Source organism: Semicossyphus pulcher, unplaced genomic scaffold, assembly GCF_022749685.1.
Source record: "Semicossyphus pulcher isolate SPU_LCO1_2020_fin unplaced genomic scaffold, fSemPul1.0.p SCAF_4, whole genome shotgun sequence".
Classification (NCBI taxonomy): domain Eukaryota; kingdom Metazoa; phylum Chordata; class Actinopteri; order Labriformes; family Labridae; genus Semicossyphus; species Semicossyphus pulcher.
The window spans coordinates 11,801,565-11,818,847 of NW_027211715.1; the positions used below are offsets into that span (position 1 = coordinate 11,801,565).

The 17,283-nt window shown below is 41.1% G+C and overlaps 1 protein-coding gene across 1 annotated transcript; it reads right to left on the reverse strand.

Moving 5' to 3' along the window:
• Positions 1 to 9,839: 9,839 nt before the first annotated feature.
• On the reverse strand, positions 9,840 to 13,911 carry LOC138606973 (cytochrome P450 2J6-like). Its single transcript, XM_069679471.1, has 9 exons — positions 13,684 to 13,911; positions 13,192 to 13,357; positions 12,952 to 13,104; positions 12,703 to 12,863; positions 12,408 to 12,584; positions 12,169 to 12,307; positions 10,453 to 10,640; positions 10,224 to 10,365; positions 9,840 to 10,119 (listed from the first exon to the last, which is right to left on the reverse strand). Exons 1-9 carry the CDS (start codon positions 13,873 to 13,875, stop codon positions 9,944 to 9,946), a joined length of 1,494 nt encoding a protein of 497 aa, XP_069535572.1. The 5' UTR covers positions 13,876 to 13,911; the 3' UTR covers positions 9,840 to 9,943.
• Between the last annotated feature and the right edge of the window lie 3,372 nt (positions 13,912 to 17,283).

The window sequence follows — 17,283 nt, forward strand, 5'->3', positions numbered from 1 at the left end:
TTGTCTATGCCCCTCTGTAAGTCTGTTTAGTGTTTGACCTTGGATTGTTCCTGGATACTGATTGAAAGCCTGACCCTGATCTGTACTGTTGCTGTTGTGACTGACCTCCTGTGTATGATCTACTGCCTACTGCCTACTGCCTAAAGTAAACTGTTTTACACCTGCTCCTCTCTGTGTGATCCCTGCATTGAGTCTTTTTCTGAGCACCAGTTGTTATACAAAATAATACAAGATATAGTCAACTAATTATGATTTATTATTCTGCATAATAGGTACTTATTGTAGGCCCCATATTTTAATGCTTAGACTTTTGTTTACATTAACTTGAATGTGATTGACGGACGTTTCTTCTAACAGACAATTTCAACACTATTGTAACATAAGTTGCACTTTTATTTTGAAGGTAACACACGCAAACCAGAAAATTAAATTTATTATTAAACTGACTGGTTAAAATTTCCAGTCTGTTTTCTTGATTGACCTCTTCGTAGAAGCACAGTTAAAACGATAAATTGAGTAAGATAACAGATGGAGACAATAAAAAGTTTGCTTGGTTTTGAAATTGCTGTAGAGTACACGCCAGGGCACCAGCTGCATCCTGCCAAGCACTGAGAGCGCATTTTGCAGAGAGCAGACATACAACATAATAACATAATTCTAGACAAGAAGAAGAATTGCATTTTACTGCACAAAGAGCGGACGCCGTCATTACGAGCTGTAAAAGCACCAGAAGACACCGGTAGGAACAACGTGACGATGCAACGCTACACCAGTGGTGTAATGTAACGAAGTAATAGTACTTAGTTACAGTACTTAAGTATTTTTTTGGAGTATCTGTACTTAACTTGAGTTTTTAAATTTCTGACAACTTCTACTTTAAACTCCACTACATTTCCTGAGTAAAATTTGTACTTTTACTCAGACACATTTCCCCGAAGAATATCCGTTACTCGTTACTTCGTCAATGGGGAGACATTTGTTGGTCTAATTAGTGTGGATTTTTAACTGAAAATACAGCTTTAAATGAATGGAAACTTAGGTTAAACACTGATGGTGGCAGTAATGCAACATCATCTACGCCAACTGGTGGAAAAACCTGTAAGAGGAAGAAGAAGACAATTGTTAACTTCCCTGTTTCTTTTCCTCTGCTCTACCGGTGCAGCATCACTTCGCCTGCACTTTGCTGATCTCTCTCTCTCTCTCGCTTAACCACTCGCTACGTCCCCGCCACCCTGCCCCCCTGCCCCCGACACAAGTTACAGCAGGCAGCAGACAGGAGAGATGTCGCAGAGATCATGTCATTGCGTCTCTCCTGGTTGTTCCAAACAGTAGTAAGAGTAAGAAGACCCTGAACTTCTCCAAAAGGTTGACTAATAAAATGATGTATGTTTCTCTTTATCATGATAGAAGGTGCTATTGTTTAATTAGCGCAGCATTATTGTGTGATCGCACAGCATGAGAGTCAGGAGGATCAAGACAGGAGGGAACAATGTCAGTAAGTGCCAAAAAACTGCTTCAAGTGCGATCGGACACTGATGCCGACAGGCAGTGTATAGGATGCTTTAAAAAAATTTTTTATTTTAATAATTATCATCATCAGCAACATCAACAAGATCAGTATAGTCCTAGTCAGCATAAACTACATCCTCGATGTCATCATCATCAATAGCATCGATATCATTAAGTGCAGAGGTGTTCATGAAAGAGCTGGGTCTTTAGGGACTCCATGGACAGAATGGAGTTTGGTAGCTCGTTCCACCACCTGGGAACTACTGAGGGGAAGAGTCTATTTAGCGACTTAGGGCCCTGTTGTGATGGGAGAATCAGGCGCCTTTGGCAGAGCATAGTGGGCGGGACAGAGTGTAGACCTGGATGATGGTGTTCAGGTAGGCAGGAGGCGTTTTGTTTTGTTGCTGTTTTGTGAGCAAGCAACAGGGTTTTGAATTTGATGCGAGCGGCGCCTGTGAGCCAGTGGAGGGATATGAGCAGTGGAGAGACATGTGCCATTTTGGGTTGATTGAAGACCAGTCGCACTGCTGCATTCTGGATCATCTGCAGAGGTTTAAATGTGCATGCAGGAAGGCCTGCCAGTAGGGAGTTGCACTAATCATTGCGTGATATCACAAAAGCCTGTACCAGCAGTTAGGTATCGTCCACATAGCAATGGTATGAGAAACCATGGGAGCGAATGATTGCACCAAGTGAGGTGATATATATTAACTCATTAGCCTCATTTATAAAAGATTCTGTAGAATCCGGACTAAAACTGTCTGTACGGAGCAGACCCGGAAATGGCATGCGCCAAAAATAATTCAGTCAACAAAGCAATGCAATGATTGCCATGTTATGCTTTCAGCATATTTTTGAGCATGCAGTACCTTTGAGGTTATTCTGTAGAATTTTCTGGACATTTGTCATTGTTTTGGAATGTTGCAGTAATTATAAATATACATTTGCATGAAGGAAGCATATTTGTCCATTCCCATGTTGATAAGAGGATTAAAAACTTAAAAAATTAAAACTAACGTTTTATCATATTTGCTCAAACTGTCACTTTTAACATGCAGTATTACATGAGAGAGATCATCTGTGAAAAAATTAATGTTCCTCTGGCTCCTCCTACTGCTCCTAATGGCATTTGTAAGAATCCACCGCTCCCGAAACACACAACCAATCAGAGCTGAGCAGTCTCTCAGGCTGCTGTCAATCACACACCGCGCAACACCACTACGCCGCGCATGCTTACATGGTCAAGCCAAGTCAGGGTGCGCAACATCAGCCGGTTTGTGTCCACAATGGCTAAAAAACAACCATGGGAATGAAATACTGCCCATCCCTACATTGCCAACTACGGTTTACACTACAAAGACCATTAAACCAAAGAAGAGAAATGAGGAAAAGCAAGCAAAAAAGAAAGAGTTGGACCAAGACACAAATTAAACGAGATGAAACAATGGAGCGGTATTTCTGGGGTCAAGAGAGCTACCGGACCTGAGAGGATAAAAAAGCGGTGCTGAGTTAGACAGTTCTGCTTGACAGGTAATTACCCCAACTTAATTTCTGCAGTACCTGTGTAGTATCTGACCTGAGACGTGACTTGCTTACACAAGTAGCTCTGGAATGTTTCATGTAAGAGTAGTAAAATAATGGTATATGCCCTGTCTTAAATTATGTATATGACGCTATGGACATGCACAGTGAGAAGAGGACCACTCCTTTTAAGTTGATGTATCATGCGCCCCTCGGCCTGAAAGAAAAGGGGTCTCCGTCCAAATATGGTAAAAGAAACATGCAATCAACTCGATCATATATAAGTGCATGTTGAACTGTGATTCGAGGAGACACTATTTTGGCTGAGGGTGTTCTCCCAGGTATTCTAGAAGCCTGATCGATGCTGATACTTTGTAATAAACCTATTCTTATGCAAACAAGTCAGTGTCAACGGAGGTTCTTTCATCACCTGCGCATCGTTGATGTCTGAGAAACAACACTTGTTTTCAAAAAATGTCTCCATATTGTCAAGATGTCTGCGGTTACTGTCATTTGACGTTGGTGTTGCAGTCAGGCTAACGTCAGCTTATTCCCGATGGTGCAGCTGTTTAGTGTTGTTTCATGGAGGAGTGGCTGAAAATATCTTTGTGAAGTGCTCAGGCAGTGTTACCGTTTCAGACTTTCTCCTGATAGTTCTGTGTGCCTGTGCTCTCACGGCTAAATGTTCATAACATCAGTGTGTTACTGCTTAGTTGGTTCTGTTTTTTCTGCTGTGCTGGTGGTTTTGTCAAGTAGAATAAGCTGTAGATAACCGTTCACAGTAAAAACACGGATTTCCACAGGTTTGATGTGTATCTGCTTTGATAGTTTTGGTGGTGTAATAAAACGGCTGCGGTGATCGTCATTTCAGGTTTTTACTGGTGTGTCTGCCATTGTATACACTTTCAGCTGCTAAAAAGAGCTATTGCCAGCTAGATAAAGAGGGATTAGCTGTTATTTTTGGAGTACAGTATTTTCACAAGTATCTGTATGGAAGGAAATCTGTGATTTGCACAGATCATAACCCATTGATAACTCTATTCCATGAGATGAAAGCTATACCGCAGATGGCATCCCAGAGGATAATGAGGTGGGCTGTACTGTTAAGAGCCTATGAGTATGTTATCATGTACAGAGCGGGTAAACTCAGGTAACGCTGATGCTCTTAGCTGTCTTCCACTACCAGAGAAACACGGTAGACCAGCACCAGAGGAACATGTGTTGATGTTGGATGTTGGAGAGCAGACACCTTTGATGACATCAGAACAGCTTCAGAATTGGACAACTAAGGATCCCATACTCTCCAGGGTGCATGAGTATGTCCTGAGAGGATGGCCAAATATCCATGACAGTGACTTTATGCCTTACAGACAGAGACAACATGAACTGAGTGTACAGGATGGTTGTGTACTGTGGGGGGCCCGCATTGTGATCCCGGAGAGGGGACGAGCTCCTACGATGGAACAGCTACATCAGTCGCACCCAGGAATGAGCCGCATGAAAGGCCTGGCAAGAAGTTACATGTGATGGCCCCACATGGACACTGACATTGGGAACAAGGTAAAGTCATGCACCACATGACTTCAACACAAAAAGGCACCTGCATGTGCATCACTCCACCCCTGGTAGTGGCCTGAGAAGACTCCACATAGATTATGCAGGTCCTTTTATGGGTAAAATGTTCTTAGTGATTGTGGATGCACACTCAAAGTGGTTAGATGTGTACCCGGTGACCTCAGCTACATCAGCAATCACAGTAAACTGTCTGAGAAACAGCTTCAGCTCACATCGGATCCCAGAGATGATTGTGTCTGACAATGCACAATATTTTTTCAGTGAACAAATCAAAGAGTTCATGACACGAAATGGAATCACACATGTCACATCAGCACCATACCACCCCTCATCTAACGGCTTGGCTGAAAGAGCTGTACAAACTTGAGAGCTCATGAAAAAGTGCACCGGTGTTACAGTGGAGATAAAGTTGAACAGGGCTTTGTTTGGCTATCGCATCACTCCACAGTCAACAACTGGACTGTTACCCGCTGAGATGATGATGACTACATAGTAGTTTGGATTTAAGAGGGGAGGGATGTTATGAAGTGGTTGCTGTATGCTAATGCAGGCTAGGACCAATAGGGGGCGTCAGTACTATTAGTATAGTGGAAAATATACCAAGACAACTCAGAGTGTAAAGTGCAGAGCCAGAAAAGGCTGTACTTCCCATGATGGTCATGATGTAAGGTTGCAAGAGTTTTCTGAACTAAAGGTGACGTTTCTTCCTCTGATAATTTATATCTGAAGATATCCCAGGTGTGTAGCCCCCTCCCATAATTTTAATTCCTCTGTGCATGTATTTCAGAGACTGATTAGCAGCCTTACTGGGGAACTGCTGTGTTGCTCATGCTGCAAGGACGCTGCTGCTTTGCCTGACTTTGTTCACCCTGCGTTGCTTTGCTGCTTACCCTACCTTATGGATAGTTGGGTTCTGTTTAATGCAGTGGTATTACTGTTTTTAGCCTGTCTTCTTAACCGTGGGCCAATTCAGCATGAATGCAAGCTCCTTTCTGTGAGTGGGGTTTGCCTTAATGACTTGTTTGTTTATTTCCCTCAGGCCGGCCATCCAACCGCCGCGGGGGTTTAATATTGTTCCGTCAGGTTCAGTTATTCCTGTTATTTTGAACCAACGTGTCCCTCACTATTCATGAAGTCTGGATTCATGTAGTTTATTTTGTTATTTTTCCTCGTTTCTCAACATCTGTTGATTACTTTCTAAGGGTAACCTTGTGTGTTTTTTAGTTAGTTATTTAGTGTCAGTTAGTTTATTTTGTTTTGTTTCTTTTGTTTAATTTAGCACACATTTTCTCTCACCTGGCCTAGGTCTAGGCCTCAGCTCTGCTGCTCCCCTTGAGTGATTGAATTTTGTGTGTGTGAACTGGCCTTCCTTTTAATATAGTGCTCCTTTTTTTAAATAATAAAGCTTTGATATTTTGATGGAATCACATCTCCTGCCGCTGAGTAAGCAAAGCTGAAAGTCTTTTTGAGTGTCAGTAGTGATATTGGCTGTTATTTCCTTGGATGAAATTCCCAAGGTGGCATTGCCTGCTCCTGCTTGAGTTATCGTTGTTTGCAATCTACTTAAACCTTCACTGCCACCATCTCACCACACGAGCAAATGCCCACATGGCCCGCGAGCAGTGGTGGATAAAGTACCTGAAAGCAATAGGCTACATGAGTAAAAGAACAGATATCAAACCAGAAAATGACTTTGTCATTTGGCTGTTCTAATATTACTTAAGTACAAAAAAGATCAGATACCTTAAAACTTTTACTCAAGTATCAAAAGTTTTTGTTGTCATGATTGTACTTAAGTATTGAAAGTAAAAGTACAAGTACAAGATGTTTATTATCTACGTCTGTCTGTCTGACTCGCATGCTGTGTGAGCACACAATAATGGTGGTCTAATTAAACAATAGCACCTTCTATCATGATGAAGAGAAACGTGCATAATGTAATATTTGAAGAAGTTACCTCAGGGTCTTCTTACTCCTACTATTGTTTTGGAACAACCAGGAGAGATTGTTTATTTCAGCAATGACATGATTGCTGCGACATCTCACCTGTCCTCCTGCTTAAACTCGAGTCAGGGGGGCGGGGACGTAGCGACTGGTAAAGCAAGAGAGAGACATCGGCAAAGTGCAGGCAAAGTGACACTGCACCTGGCGGAGCAGAGGAAAAGGAGCAGGGAAGTTAACAACCTTCCTATTTTTCTTCTTCTTCTTCTTCTTCTTCAAGGCTTTTACACCAATTGGTGTACACAATGTTGCATTACTGCCACCATCAGTGTTTACCCTCTCAGTTTCTGTTCATTTAAAGCCCTATTTTCGAGAGGGGGTTGTCTGTGGCCTGCAAGTTACGCCCCCCTGCTACAAGATTTGCCCCCTGTTACAAGAAACGCCTCCTTCTTTGAAGTTGATCATATGGTGCCTTCCATTTACCTTGGAAGTTGGAATTCAGAACTAGGAATGACGTCACACCCAAGTTGACTGCGTTCCAGTACAACAAGTCGGAATTGGACAGTACTGTGTGTACGACTGAGTCAATGAGACACAAATAAGACAGAAGTGAAACAGTTAATACTACAGCTTTTATTTACTATTGATGCACAGAGATTATGAGGTTGGGGTTGATGAGGTTCCTCTGACTTTCCAAGTCAGCCAACTGGGAACTTGAAAATTATGACTTCTTTGTACAAATGGAATGCACCAAAAACACATAACATTGCAAGATGTAAAAGCGGGAAGGCAGCGCAGCAGGCTGGCAGCGCAGAGGGAGGATTGCGAGAAGCTGAGTCTGCTTCAACTTTGGCCATTTCGGACTATTTTTTAATAAAACACCCATGTTTTGTTACATCTACCATGGAGACTGATGATGAAGGTAGAGGGAGTTGGCAAAGCAGTATGGGGAAAAAAGAGAGGAAAAGCGTAACTTGAATGGTCTTGCAGGCCGCAGACAACCCCTATTGTCTGGCTCCTCCTACTGCTCCTAATGGCATTTGTAAGGAACAAGCGCTACCGAAACACACAACCAATCAGAGCTGAGCAGACTTTCAGGCTGCTGTCAATCACACGCTGCACAGCATCGCTACTCCGCGCATGCTCACACGGTAAAGCTCAATTTCTTCAGTGTGCGCAGCATTGGCCGGTTTGTGTCCACAAAGGCTTAAAAACAATTGAGAAATGAGGAAAAAGCAAGCTAAAAAGAAAGAGTTGGACCAAGACAGAAATGAAACGAGAGTAAACATTAGTGCGGCATTTCTGAGGTGAAGAGAGCTACGGGACCTGAGAGGGTTAAAAAGCGATGCTGAGTTAGACAGTTCTGCTCGACCGGTTATTACCCCAGCTTAATTTCTGCTGTATTTGTTTCACACTGCTAAGATGACTGCGGTTACTGAGACGTTGTGTTACGATGGTGTTGCAGTTGGGCTAACGTTAGCTTGTTCTCAATGTGGCTACTGTTCAGCGTTGTTTCATGGCGGAGTGGCTGAAAATATCTTTGTGAAGTGCCCAGGCAGTGTTACCGTTTCAGACTTTCTCCTGATAGTTATGTGCGCCTGTGCTCTCACAGCTAAATGTTCTCAACATCAGTGAGTTACTGCTTAGTTGGCGTTGTTTTTTCCACAGTCTCTGTTAGCAAACTAAGTGCTGGTGATTTTTTTTTGGTATCTGGCTCCTTCAGCTGCTGGAGGTTACTAGCCTGCGCCCGCATGATAGCCTCCTCTGCGGGGAGGGCTTTAATTAAAGGCTTCTGAAAGACTTTTTTTGGCAGATGTTCTTCCTGTATTTGATAGCTGAAACAATGAGCCTCATGCAGCAACAGTCTCTTAAATTTTCTCTTAATTTTCTGTTAAGAGAAAAAAAAAGAGAAGTCCCCAAACGTTCTTAACCACCCCAATCTGCTCTTACCCAGGAGAGCTGAATGATGAATCCCACTTGATCTGAAACTGGAGGGGCATGGTTGACCTTTTGCAATTAGCATAGGTAATGCCCCTTAAACAACATTTAAGGGCAGGTGCATGTTGTGCCATGTGCAAATCGGGCACAAGGAGAAGAAGAAATGCCACTGAAAAAAGGTAGGAAGAAGAAGAACTACAGCAGTTGCGAAATCAAAGTACTTTTAAATCAACTTAAAGATATAATCACAAAGATTTCCATTTAAATAAATTTCTGTGAGGTCACTATCTATCGCCAAATGATGTGACACAATAGTGATTGAACCTATTGCAAATCAAGAGTTAACACCATGACAACGGGAACCAACTGTGGACATCTGTTTAAATCGGGACGTGTGCATTAGGTGCCGCCACATAGCACAAAACTGAGAACTGCGTAACAGGTACATCAAAAATGCAGCAATGGCAAAAGATCTGTGATGCTGTGAATGCCGAGTCAGCCGAGTGACGCACGGTTACTGAAATAAAAAACAGTGAAATGAATATGATATGAGTTTGATATGAAGATGGAATCTGCAATCTAAAACGGCTCAGAAGCATTCATCCGTCTCATGTTACATCTGTGCGATCTCTAAAAGTGCACTCTCTGCCTAATTGGGATCAAGTGACTAATAGTATCTCTTTAGGGTTAGCCCAAAATTAAATTAATCCTATCATCAAAATTCCCCTTAAAACATATAATAATCTAAATTTGATTGTATGATGCATTTTTTATGTTTCTCAGTTTTAAAACGTATATTTCCGTGCATTGGACAAACATTTGTGGACTGTGAAAACTGGAGGTTTTCTTCTTATCTTGGTAAGAGTGCTCTCCACCAATCTTAAAATGTTCTTTTACCTAAGAGAAGAGCAAAAATAAGAAAAAACTGGTGAACCCCAGAAACCAATGGATACGAACAAAATAAGAAAAAATGTGTTCGTATATCGCTTCTTGCATGAGGTAATGTAGGCACCAGTTTGAAAAGGGAGAAAAATGTGTGCAATATGAAAAAGACAAAATTTGTATTTTTGAAATTGTCCATCATGAGTCATAACCAGATTTGTCACACAAATCATGAAGTAGTCATGTTAGATAGGTAAATGTTCTGTCAATATTCACTAATAAATATTCACTAATATATATGCTAATTAACTGTAAAAAATAAGTTTACCCTTACAGATAGAGTGCATCTACAGAATATATTTATTCTGTACAATTTCATTAATAACAAAGACAAAGAGAACATCATATAAACAGTCCTGTCAATACAAAGACATTTTTGTAAAGAATAACATTCACACAGAATCAAATGCAAATAAACGGGTCCTCAGTACAGAAAGGCAATCACACAACAGTGACAGACATGAAGCATTTTGATCTTTCTTGTCTATTACATGCTGATAGATAGTTGTTATTCAATTCAACGCACCTTGGCGTAAACCTTGTACGGGTACGGTACTCGAGTAGCTCCAGCAATTCCTTCTGTACTTAGCTCTACTCCGTCAGGAACAGAGAAAGAAAACTTCTGTAGTAAACCAACAAGAAACAGGAACAGCTCCATCTTGGCGAGACTTTCTCCTAGACACACACGTTTCCCTGAAATGACCAAAAACAACAACACACATAATAGTGAAAAAGCTCAGGAGGAAGTTTGAATTCTGGTTAAAGTTAAGCTTAAGGTTGAACTGAACGTAGTTTACCTGCAGAGAAAGGCAGATGAGCTTCTCTCTTTACAAACTTTCCCTCAGAAGTGAGGAAGTGTCCAGGGTTGAACCTGTCTGGAGTCTCCCATTCAGTTTTGTCAAAGAGCACAGAGGTCAGGCTGGGAAGCAGTGTCGTACCCTGAAAAACAACAAGGTTATACTCAAGCGATGCTGCAGCAGCTCTCAGATTTACTCAAGTTAAGTATTGAATTTGTACGACATGCACCTTGGGGATGAAGTAACCTCCCAGTATCGTGTCCTTGGAAGCCATTCTGTGTGCATTTAGAGGAACAATATTTCCAAATCTCTGGATCTCGTGGATGACAGCATCAGTGTAGGGCAGGTTGGGTCTGTCAGCCATAGTGGGCAGGCGGTTTTGTCCAATCACCCTGTCTATCTCGGCCTGGACTTTGTCTAAAATAAAATCAAATTAAAGAAGCTTGTGGTGACAGAGGAAGTGAAAAAAATGTTGTACCTCATGATCAAGTAACTCATGAGGTCCATGAGTTTCTTCCCTTGATAGCTTTGTGACCAGTTTGGACAGGAGGAGTGATTACACTGAACTAAAATATACAGGCATGTGAGCATTGTTTTAGACAGATTCGACATAATTTGAACATTTCACTCCTTGACTCCACAACTTTTAAGTGTAAAACACTTTTTTCCTCTGCTTTAACTTTAAGCCTCTGTAACTATCGCTCAAAAGAAACATTCATCTGAACTGTTTATCTGCTTCAGAGCTTTATCCATTACCCACTAGATAAGTTTATAAATTTGGACATATGCAAACAATCTCCTTGTGTAAACTCTCTATGTAGAAAATAAGCCGTATACAAACAATTCCTATCATTCTTAGCCGTAGTGAAATGGCTCTATGGCAAAGTTGCTCAGTTTGTTAGTCTCTTGGTGACTACTCTTAATCTCATCATCTGTATCATCTCGAACATTAATTTCAAACAGCCCCAGCTGTAGCCTAAACTGTAGACTATTTTGTATAATATTACCATGCTAACATCCTAAACTAATAGGGTAAGCATTAGCATGTTAGCATTGTCCTTGTAAGGGAAGTTTGCGAGCTGATGTTAGCATATAGCTCAAAGAGCTGCCTCACAGTGCCACCAGCACGGTCTTGTTTTCTTGTACTTATAGCAAGACTTACTCGTTATCTACTCACTATATACTGTGCTGTTATATCCTCATATACTATATTGTACCTACTATTTACCTTCATATTATACTGCACTATATAATACTATTATAATTATTATTATTATTACTGTTATATAGTATAGTATATTATATAGTATTATATTCTAGTATTCTATATGTATATATTCATAATATATTATGAATACTGTACAGTACAACACCTATTATATCCGATGACTTGTCTCTATTGCTGTACTTTACATTATTATCATACATTTATTATTATTATTGATACCACATACTGTATATCATATTATACTAATATACTATATTATTGCAATGTTACTTTTATATGACATTTTTACTATTCATTTATTTTTCCATATCATGCTACATTATATACATAAACATACTGTATATACCATACTGTATTTTATTGCCACTTTTATACTGCACCTATACATTACTACATGTTATACCTTATTCCTCATACTGTATTATTTCATACTAATAACATTTTGCTGCATTTTGCATTTGTATGTCACTTTATCTCATAACTGTCACTGTCACTACTTGTATACCAGTTGTAGGCTATATACCTCTTATCTTATTTTGTTGTATTTATTTTATATATTCTTATTTTTATACTGTATTTACTTACTTGCTATTATGTCTTTGTACTTCTGCAACACCCGAATTTGCCCTCTTTGGGTCAATAAAGGATTATCTTATCTGATCTGATCTTATTTTGTTGTCACAGTTAGATAAGTAAAGACTGCAGCATTGCACCTACCCTGGATATCCGGGTTTTGGATGAGGAAAACCAAAGCCCACAGCAAAGTGGTGGAGGTTGTCTCTGTGCCAGCCAGGAACAGATCCAGAGAGCACACAGCCAGATTGTTCTCATTGAAGCCCACATCAGTCTCTTTGTGCTATTCCAAAATGCAGAATAGATACAAGGGTCAATGACTGGTAGATTGACAGGAAGGGCTACAAGGTATTACTTAAGGTATTAATGTAGTTTTTACATACGTTTTTCATTTCAATGATGAAAGCGTCTATGTAGTCCCGGAGATTTTTGTGGTCAAGGTCCTTCTTGTGCCTTTGTACCTCCTGACTGATGAAGTCTAAGAGGGTTTTGAAGTGACTGAACATTTTGTTGTGAGGACCTGGCAAGTGTTTCATCACTCCAGGGAACATCACGTAGAGCTACATGCAAGAAAACAGGTGGGAGAAACTTTTGACCATAGACATGGACCTCTCAGTCAGCCTGGGAGTATTGACTGTCACATTACCACCTGAATACTATAAGCTATTATTAACTCACCCAAGCCCATACAGAGCCCTCCAGAAAAAAAAATTCTGACAGACATTTCAGCATGCGTTGAAAGTTGTGGTCACTGTAGTCAAACCTTTTCCCCATCACCAGCTGGCAAATGATGTTGGACACAGCTTTGTTGAAGAGGTCTGCCGGGTTGAAAGGTTCACCTGCAGGAAAGGAGTTTCTGTTTACACAACACTGCTAAAGACCTACTACTTCTGATTATGAGCTTGTGTTGTAGTCCTTGTGAACCACCTTTCTCCTTCTCTATCTCCTCCTGCAGGTGTCGGATCTCCTCACAGATTCTCTGCTCCATGGTGTTTTTGCCCCGGCCAAAGCTGCGTAATGTAGACATGGCAAAGCGTCGCTGTCTCCTCCATGTTTCACCCTTGCTGATGAACAGACCACCTTCACAAATGCATGCAATTTAAGTAGGGTAAAAGCAGCAAGACTAATGTTTTTTCAGCCAAGGACAAGAAGGAGAGATTTGTAAACCTGAGGTTCCTGAGTAGAACCTGTCCTGGACTGCATCAGGAGGTCGATCCACAAAGTTCTCAGCTTGTGTCACAATGGCTTCCTTCACTGCCTTGTAGCCAGATACAAACACCATCTTTCTTCTGCCAAAGCTGAAGCTGAACACATTCCCATAAATGTCAGCCAGCTGTGGATAGTAAATCAATAAATGAACACTTACGAACCACACACATTACTGCATGTATTACCTCCATTAAATGAAGAATTGAATTTCCATTTCTTTCAACAAAGTTTTACATATTATTGTCCACATAGGCCTCATCCTGAATGATATTGCTCAACGTCTTTAATGACAATGTCTCAAGACAGTACAGACCTAATTCATGAAAACATGCTCAGGTAATACTTAACTTTTAACAAATTTAAAGTGTATGACTAAAACCATTCAGCAATTCTACCACAGTTAACCTCTGAACACACACTGTTCAATGAAGCTGTCGTATTAAACTTTACCTTAGAAAAATAAATGTGAGGTTGTTTTGTGTCCATACTTAAGAAATTCCCCACAATTGGTAAAGCCAATGGTCCTGGAGGATAATTAGGAGGATTCCGGTGTTTGAGATAGTCTGCTATTATGATGAAAATAAAAACAAACAGGAGTAGCCACTTGAGGTCTAAACCCAGCAGAAACTTATAAATCCACATTGTTGAAGCGAGTTCAACTTGCAGCAGGAGGGAGACTTTCCTTGTCCTCACTTGAAGCGCCAAAGGTTTGATAGAGCCTGTTCAATCTTGTTAAAACTTCTTTGTTCAACACGCAGGAATGAGTCACTACTAACACGACCAGACAGGTGACTGATAATTACTCAGGGTGTATACAAATGTGCTCGTGACAGTGTAGTTACATAACTAGCAGCAGACACAACCTTTCCCATGACAAACAAGACATTTGCCATCTTACATAATTCACAGTTAAAGCAATTCTTACCTTTCTGGCATGTCCCTTAGCACTTAGTTAAAATTTGAACAAGAACAACTCCGCCTCCCTTCAAAGTCTAAAACTAACCAACGGTAATTAAATAATATTCAATTCTGCATGTGGTATAAAATAAAATTCCCTCCCTCGTAACGTTTAGTTACCTTTTGTAGTCTGACGAACTACCAACGTTACTATCGTAATTATAGCATTTCATCGCCTGTTTGTTTACAGTCAGATGCGTCGTTTTTCGGCAGAATTAATATTTTCTTGCTGTCATAACGTCTTACCTTGCCTGAATTGTCCCGGTAACGTTTGTCATAAAATTAGGAGCAGTACAAGCAGTTTTGTTTACAGGTTAACTTTGTTGAGAACCTGTTTTGTCAGCTAACGGTAGCTAACTTTAGCCCTCGTTCAGACGTTTAGCTTCAACATTTTTTTCTTTTAACTTTATGTTATATAGTCACAAAGTAAAAGGCTCTTTCTTTTTTTTAAATTGTGATGCTTCTTGGAGGAGAGTGTGGTTGGAGATCCCGACTACGTTCCGGATCTTCAGAGGCAGGGGCCGACAGCAGCAGCCTACAGCAGGAACCAGCACAGGAGGTGTAAGAGCCCCGAGAAGGGCAGGTCCTTCCAGGATCCACAACAAGAGCCAGTCGGAGGGCACGTGGACCTGCTGTACTCAGTCCTGACGATCTCATCCGAGTCCAGCAGTTCATATAGTTTTGTATTTTTTCTTATTCACGTTGTTCAATAAAACCTTGCATTGTATAATTGCCTTGGTCTTTTTACTCACATAACGTAATGTTTATTATGCTTTACTTCCATTATGCCCCTTTTTTCATATTCCCACTTCATCTGAATGAACTGCAGTGAATTACTAAAATCATTTTTTTAGAAAAACATTTATATTGTACACAGTTTATCTTTTTTTTTTTTTTTTTACAGCTGTCTTCTATAAGAAATTAGTTATTTGGTCCCAATAAAAAAGCAAATAAATAACATAAGGCACTTGCAAGATTACTGTTAAGTAATGCAAACAAATCTTTTAGATGTAACATTCAGCTCTTCATGAGTTCCAGGGGTACCAAGTCTTGGCTGGTGCTGGATGTCCTCCATTACTGTGGGAGTGGTGTACCTTGACAAAGAGTAAAAAAAAAATAGAAACGTGACACAGGATATAAATTGCATAAACTCAAACAGGCTAGATTTTATATAGATCTTAGGCTGCTTTGGCACAGAGTGATGTTATCACAATGTACAGTAAGTGGAGCAAGTTTATGTATCAACTTATTACAATTTAAAATTCCCTACTGGTAAATAGTACTTCTTCCCAAGGATGGAAAAAGTCTCAAACATAGACAGATCGGTCTTATTTACACAGATGTCAGCTAGCCAGCATTATCTATTAGCCGGAGAAGTCTTCTAGCAATGTGCTGAACTAGCTCTGGTTACTGTACAACCAACCAAGTCAAACGCAACCCCGAGTTATAATACTAAAACTGGGTTAATGACAACTTCCCAATAAACACTGAGGCTAACGCTGAAGCTAACGTCACCGGTAGTGTAACGTTAAACAAACCAAGCTGTGGAGTCAGTTTGTTTACACTACCGGTGCTAACGCTAGGCTAAATTTCCCTGCACAAATAACATAATATTACAGAACGACAGTAACTGGTACCTGATGTTATCACATGTAATGTTGTGTTTTAGGATTAGGCAAACTTAACGTACCTGTCCAGCAGAAACTCTGCGACCATCTCATCTCTTTTTTGCTCCAGATGAAGCTGCATTAGCCTCCTCCATTGCTGGAAAGCAGAGCCGATGTTGACTCCAGTCTTGCCTCTTGTCGGATCAAGCTCTTTCTTTAAGGCAGCTTTTTGTGAAATAGTCTTCTTTGTCCTGATAATTTTCTCTGTGGGGGAAGCTGATGATGGAAGTGGCAGCTCGCCTTGGTCAGTCATTGTCAGTTCTCCGTTCCTTGCTCTCTCTCACCGCTCTACTGCTCTACCAGAGAGGCGCGTGACTTGAGAGGCACGCGACTTGCGAGCCATGACAGTGGTGCAACTGGGAGGGACGCGGCGACGGATGACAGACAGGAAGCTCGGCAAATCAATTTATTCGGACCGAATAAAATGATTGGTCAGACTTTTATCAGAAATATATGAGAATTAAAAGATGAGTTTCAACGCCTAGTTGATTTCTTTTACATTTTATTGTGCTATACGCTTATTAGGAGCATTTTATGATTACAACAAAAAAGCGTAAAAATGCCAGAAAGGTAAGAATTGCTTTAAAATGTGTTTTTATGCGTGTGTAGTGGTACGAGGTACCACTGTCACAAGCTTCTGCTTCACCTTGCCCTCTCTGGCTTATTAGCCAATCATTGTACAGCAGAGGGGATAAAAGTAAGACGTGTCCCTTCAACCGACCTCTCGCTTCCTGTCTTTTCGGCCCGCCCACTTCCGGGTCGCTGCTTTTGCCGCTCACCTTGGAGCACAGGTAGGCACACTTTAGCAGGCTGTTTGTTTACATTCGTCAACATTTCATTGAACTCAACCCGTAACTCCTTTTAATCCGGCAGTTCCATTGTGGTCGAAGCTACGTATTATTCGGCTCGTTTACCGCCGCTGACTGGAGCATAGGTGAGTCATGGTGAGCTTATGTTGCTAAATGTTGTTAGCCAGCGTGGATCAAGTCCTCATGGAGGTCCATCAAAATTATGGCCACCAGGGGGTGGGCAGGACTCTGGAGTTGCTCAGGCAGCGGTGCTATTGGTCGGGGATGTCATCGGATGTGAGGCGCTGGTGTCAAACTTGTGAGCGGTGCCAAGTGGCTAAGGACTCCGGGCCACCAGTATGGGACATCTGCTTGCTTCGGAGCCTAACGAAATCCTGGCAATAGATTTCACCCTGCTCGAACCCACCCATAATGGGCTGGAAAACGTCCTTGTGTTGACGGATGTTTTCAGTAAATATACTCTTGCCATTCCCACCCCTGACACGAGTGCCTCTACAGTGGCACAGGTGCTCGTCACGGAGTGGTTTTTCGAGGTTTGGTGTTCCAGCCCGCATTCATTCTGATCAGGGTTGCAATTTCGAAAGTGCACTCATTCAGCAGCTGTGTGGTTTTTACAA

Coding starts and splice junctions, on each gene's coding strand:
- LOC138606973 (XM_069679471.1), bottom strand. CDS start 13,875: ATGTGGATTTATAAGTTTCTGCTGGGTTTAGACCTCAAGTGGCTACTC. Junction 13,358..13,683: donor CTCACATTTATTTTTCTAAG/GTAAAGTTTAAT, acceptor TACTATCCACAG/CTGGCTGACATTTATGGGAA. Junction 10,120..10,223: donor TCATCTGCCTTTCTCTGCAG/GTAAACTACGTT, acceptor TGGTCATTTCAG/GGAAACGTGTGTGTCTAGGA.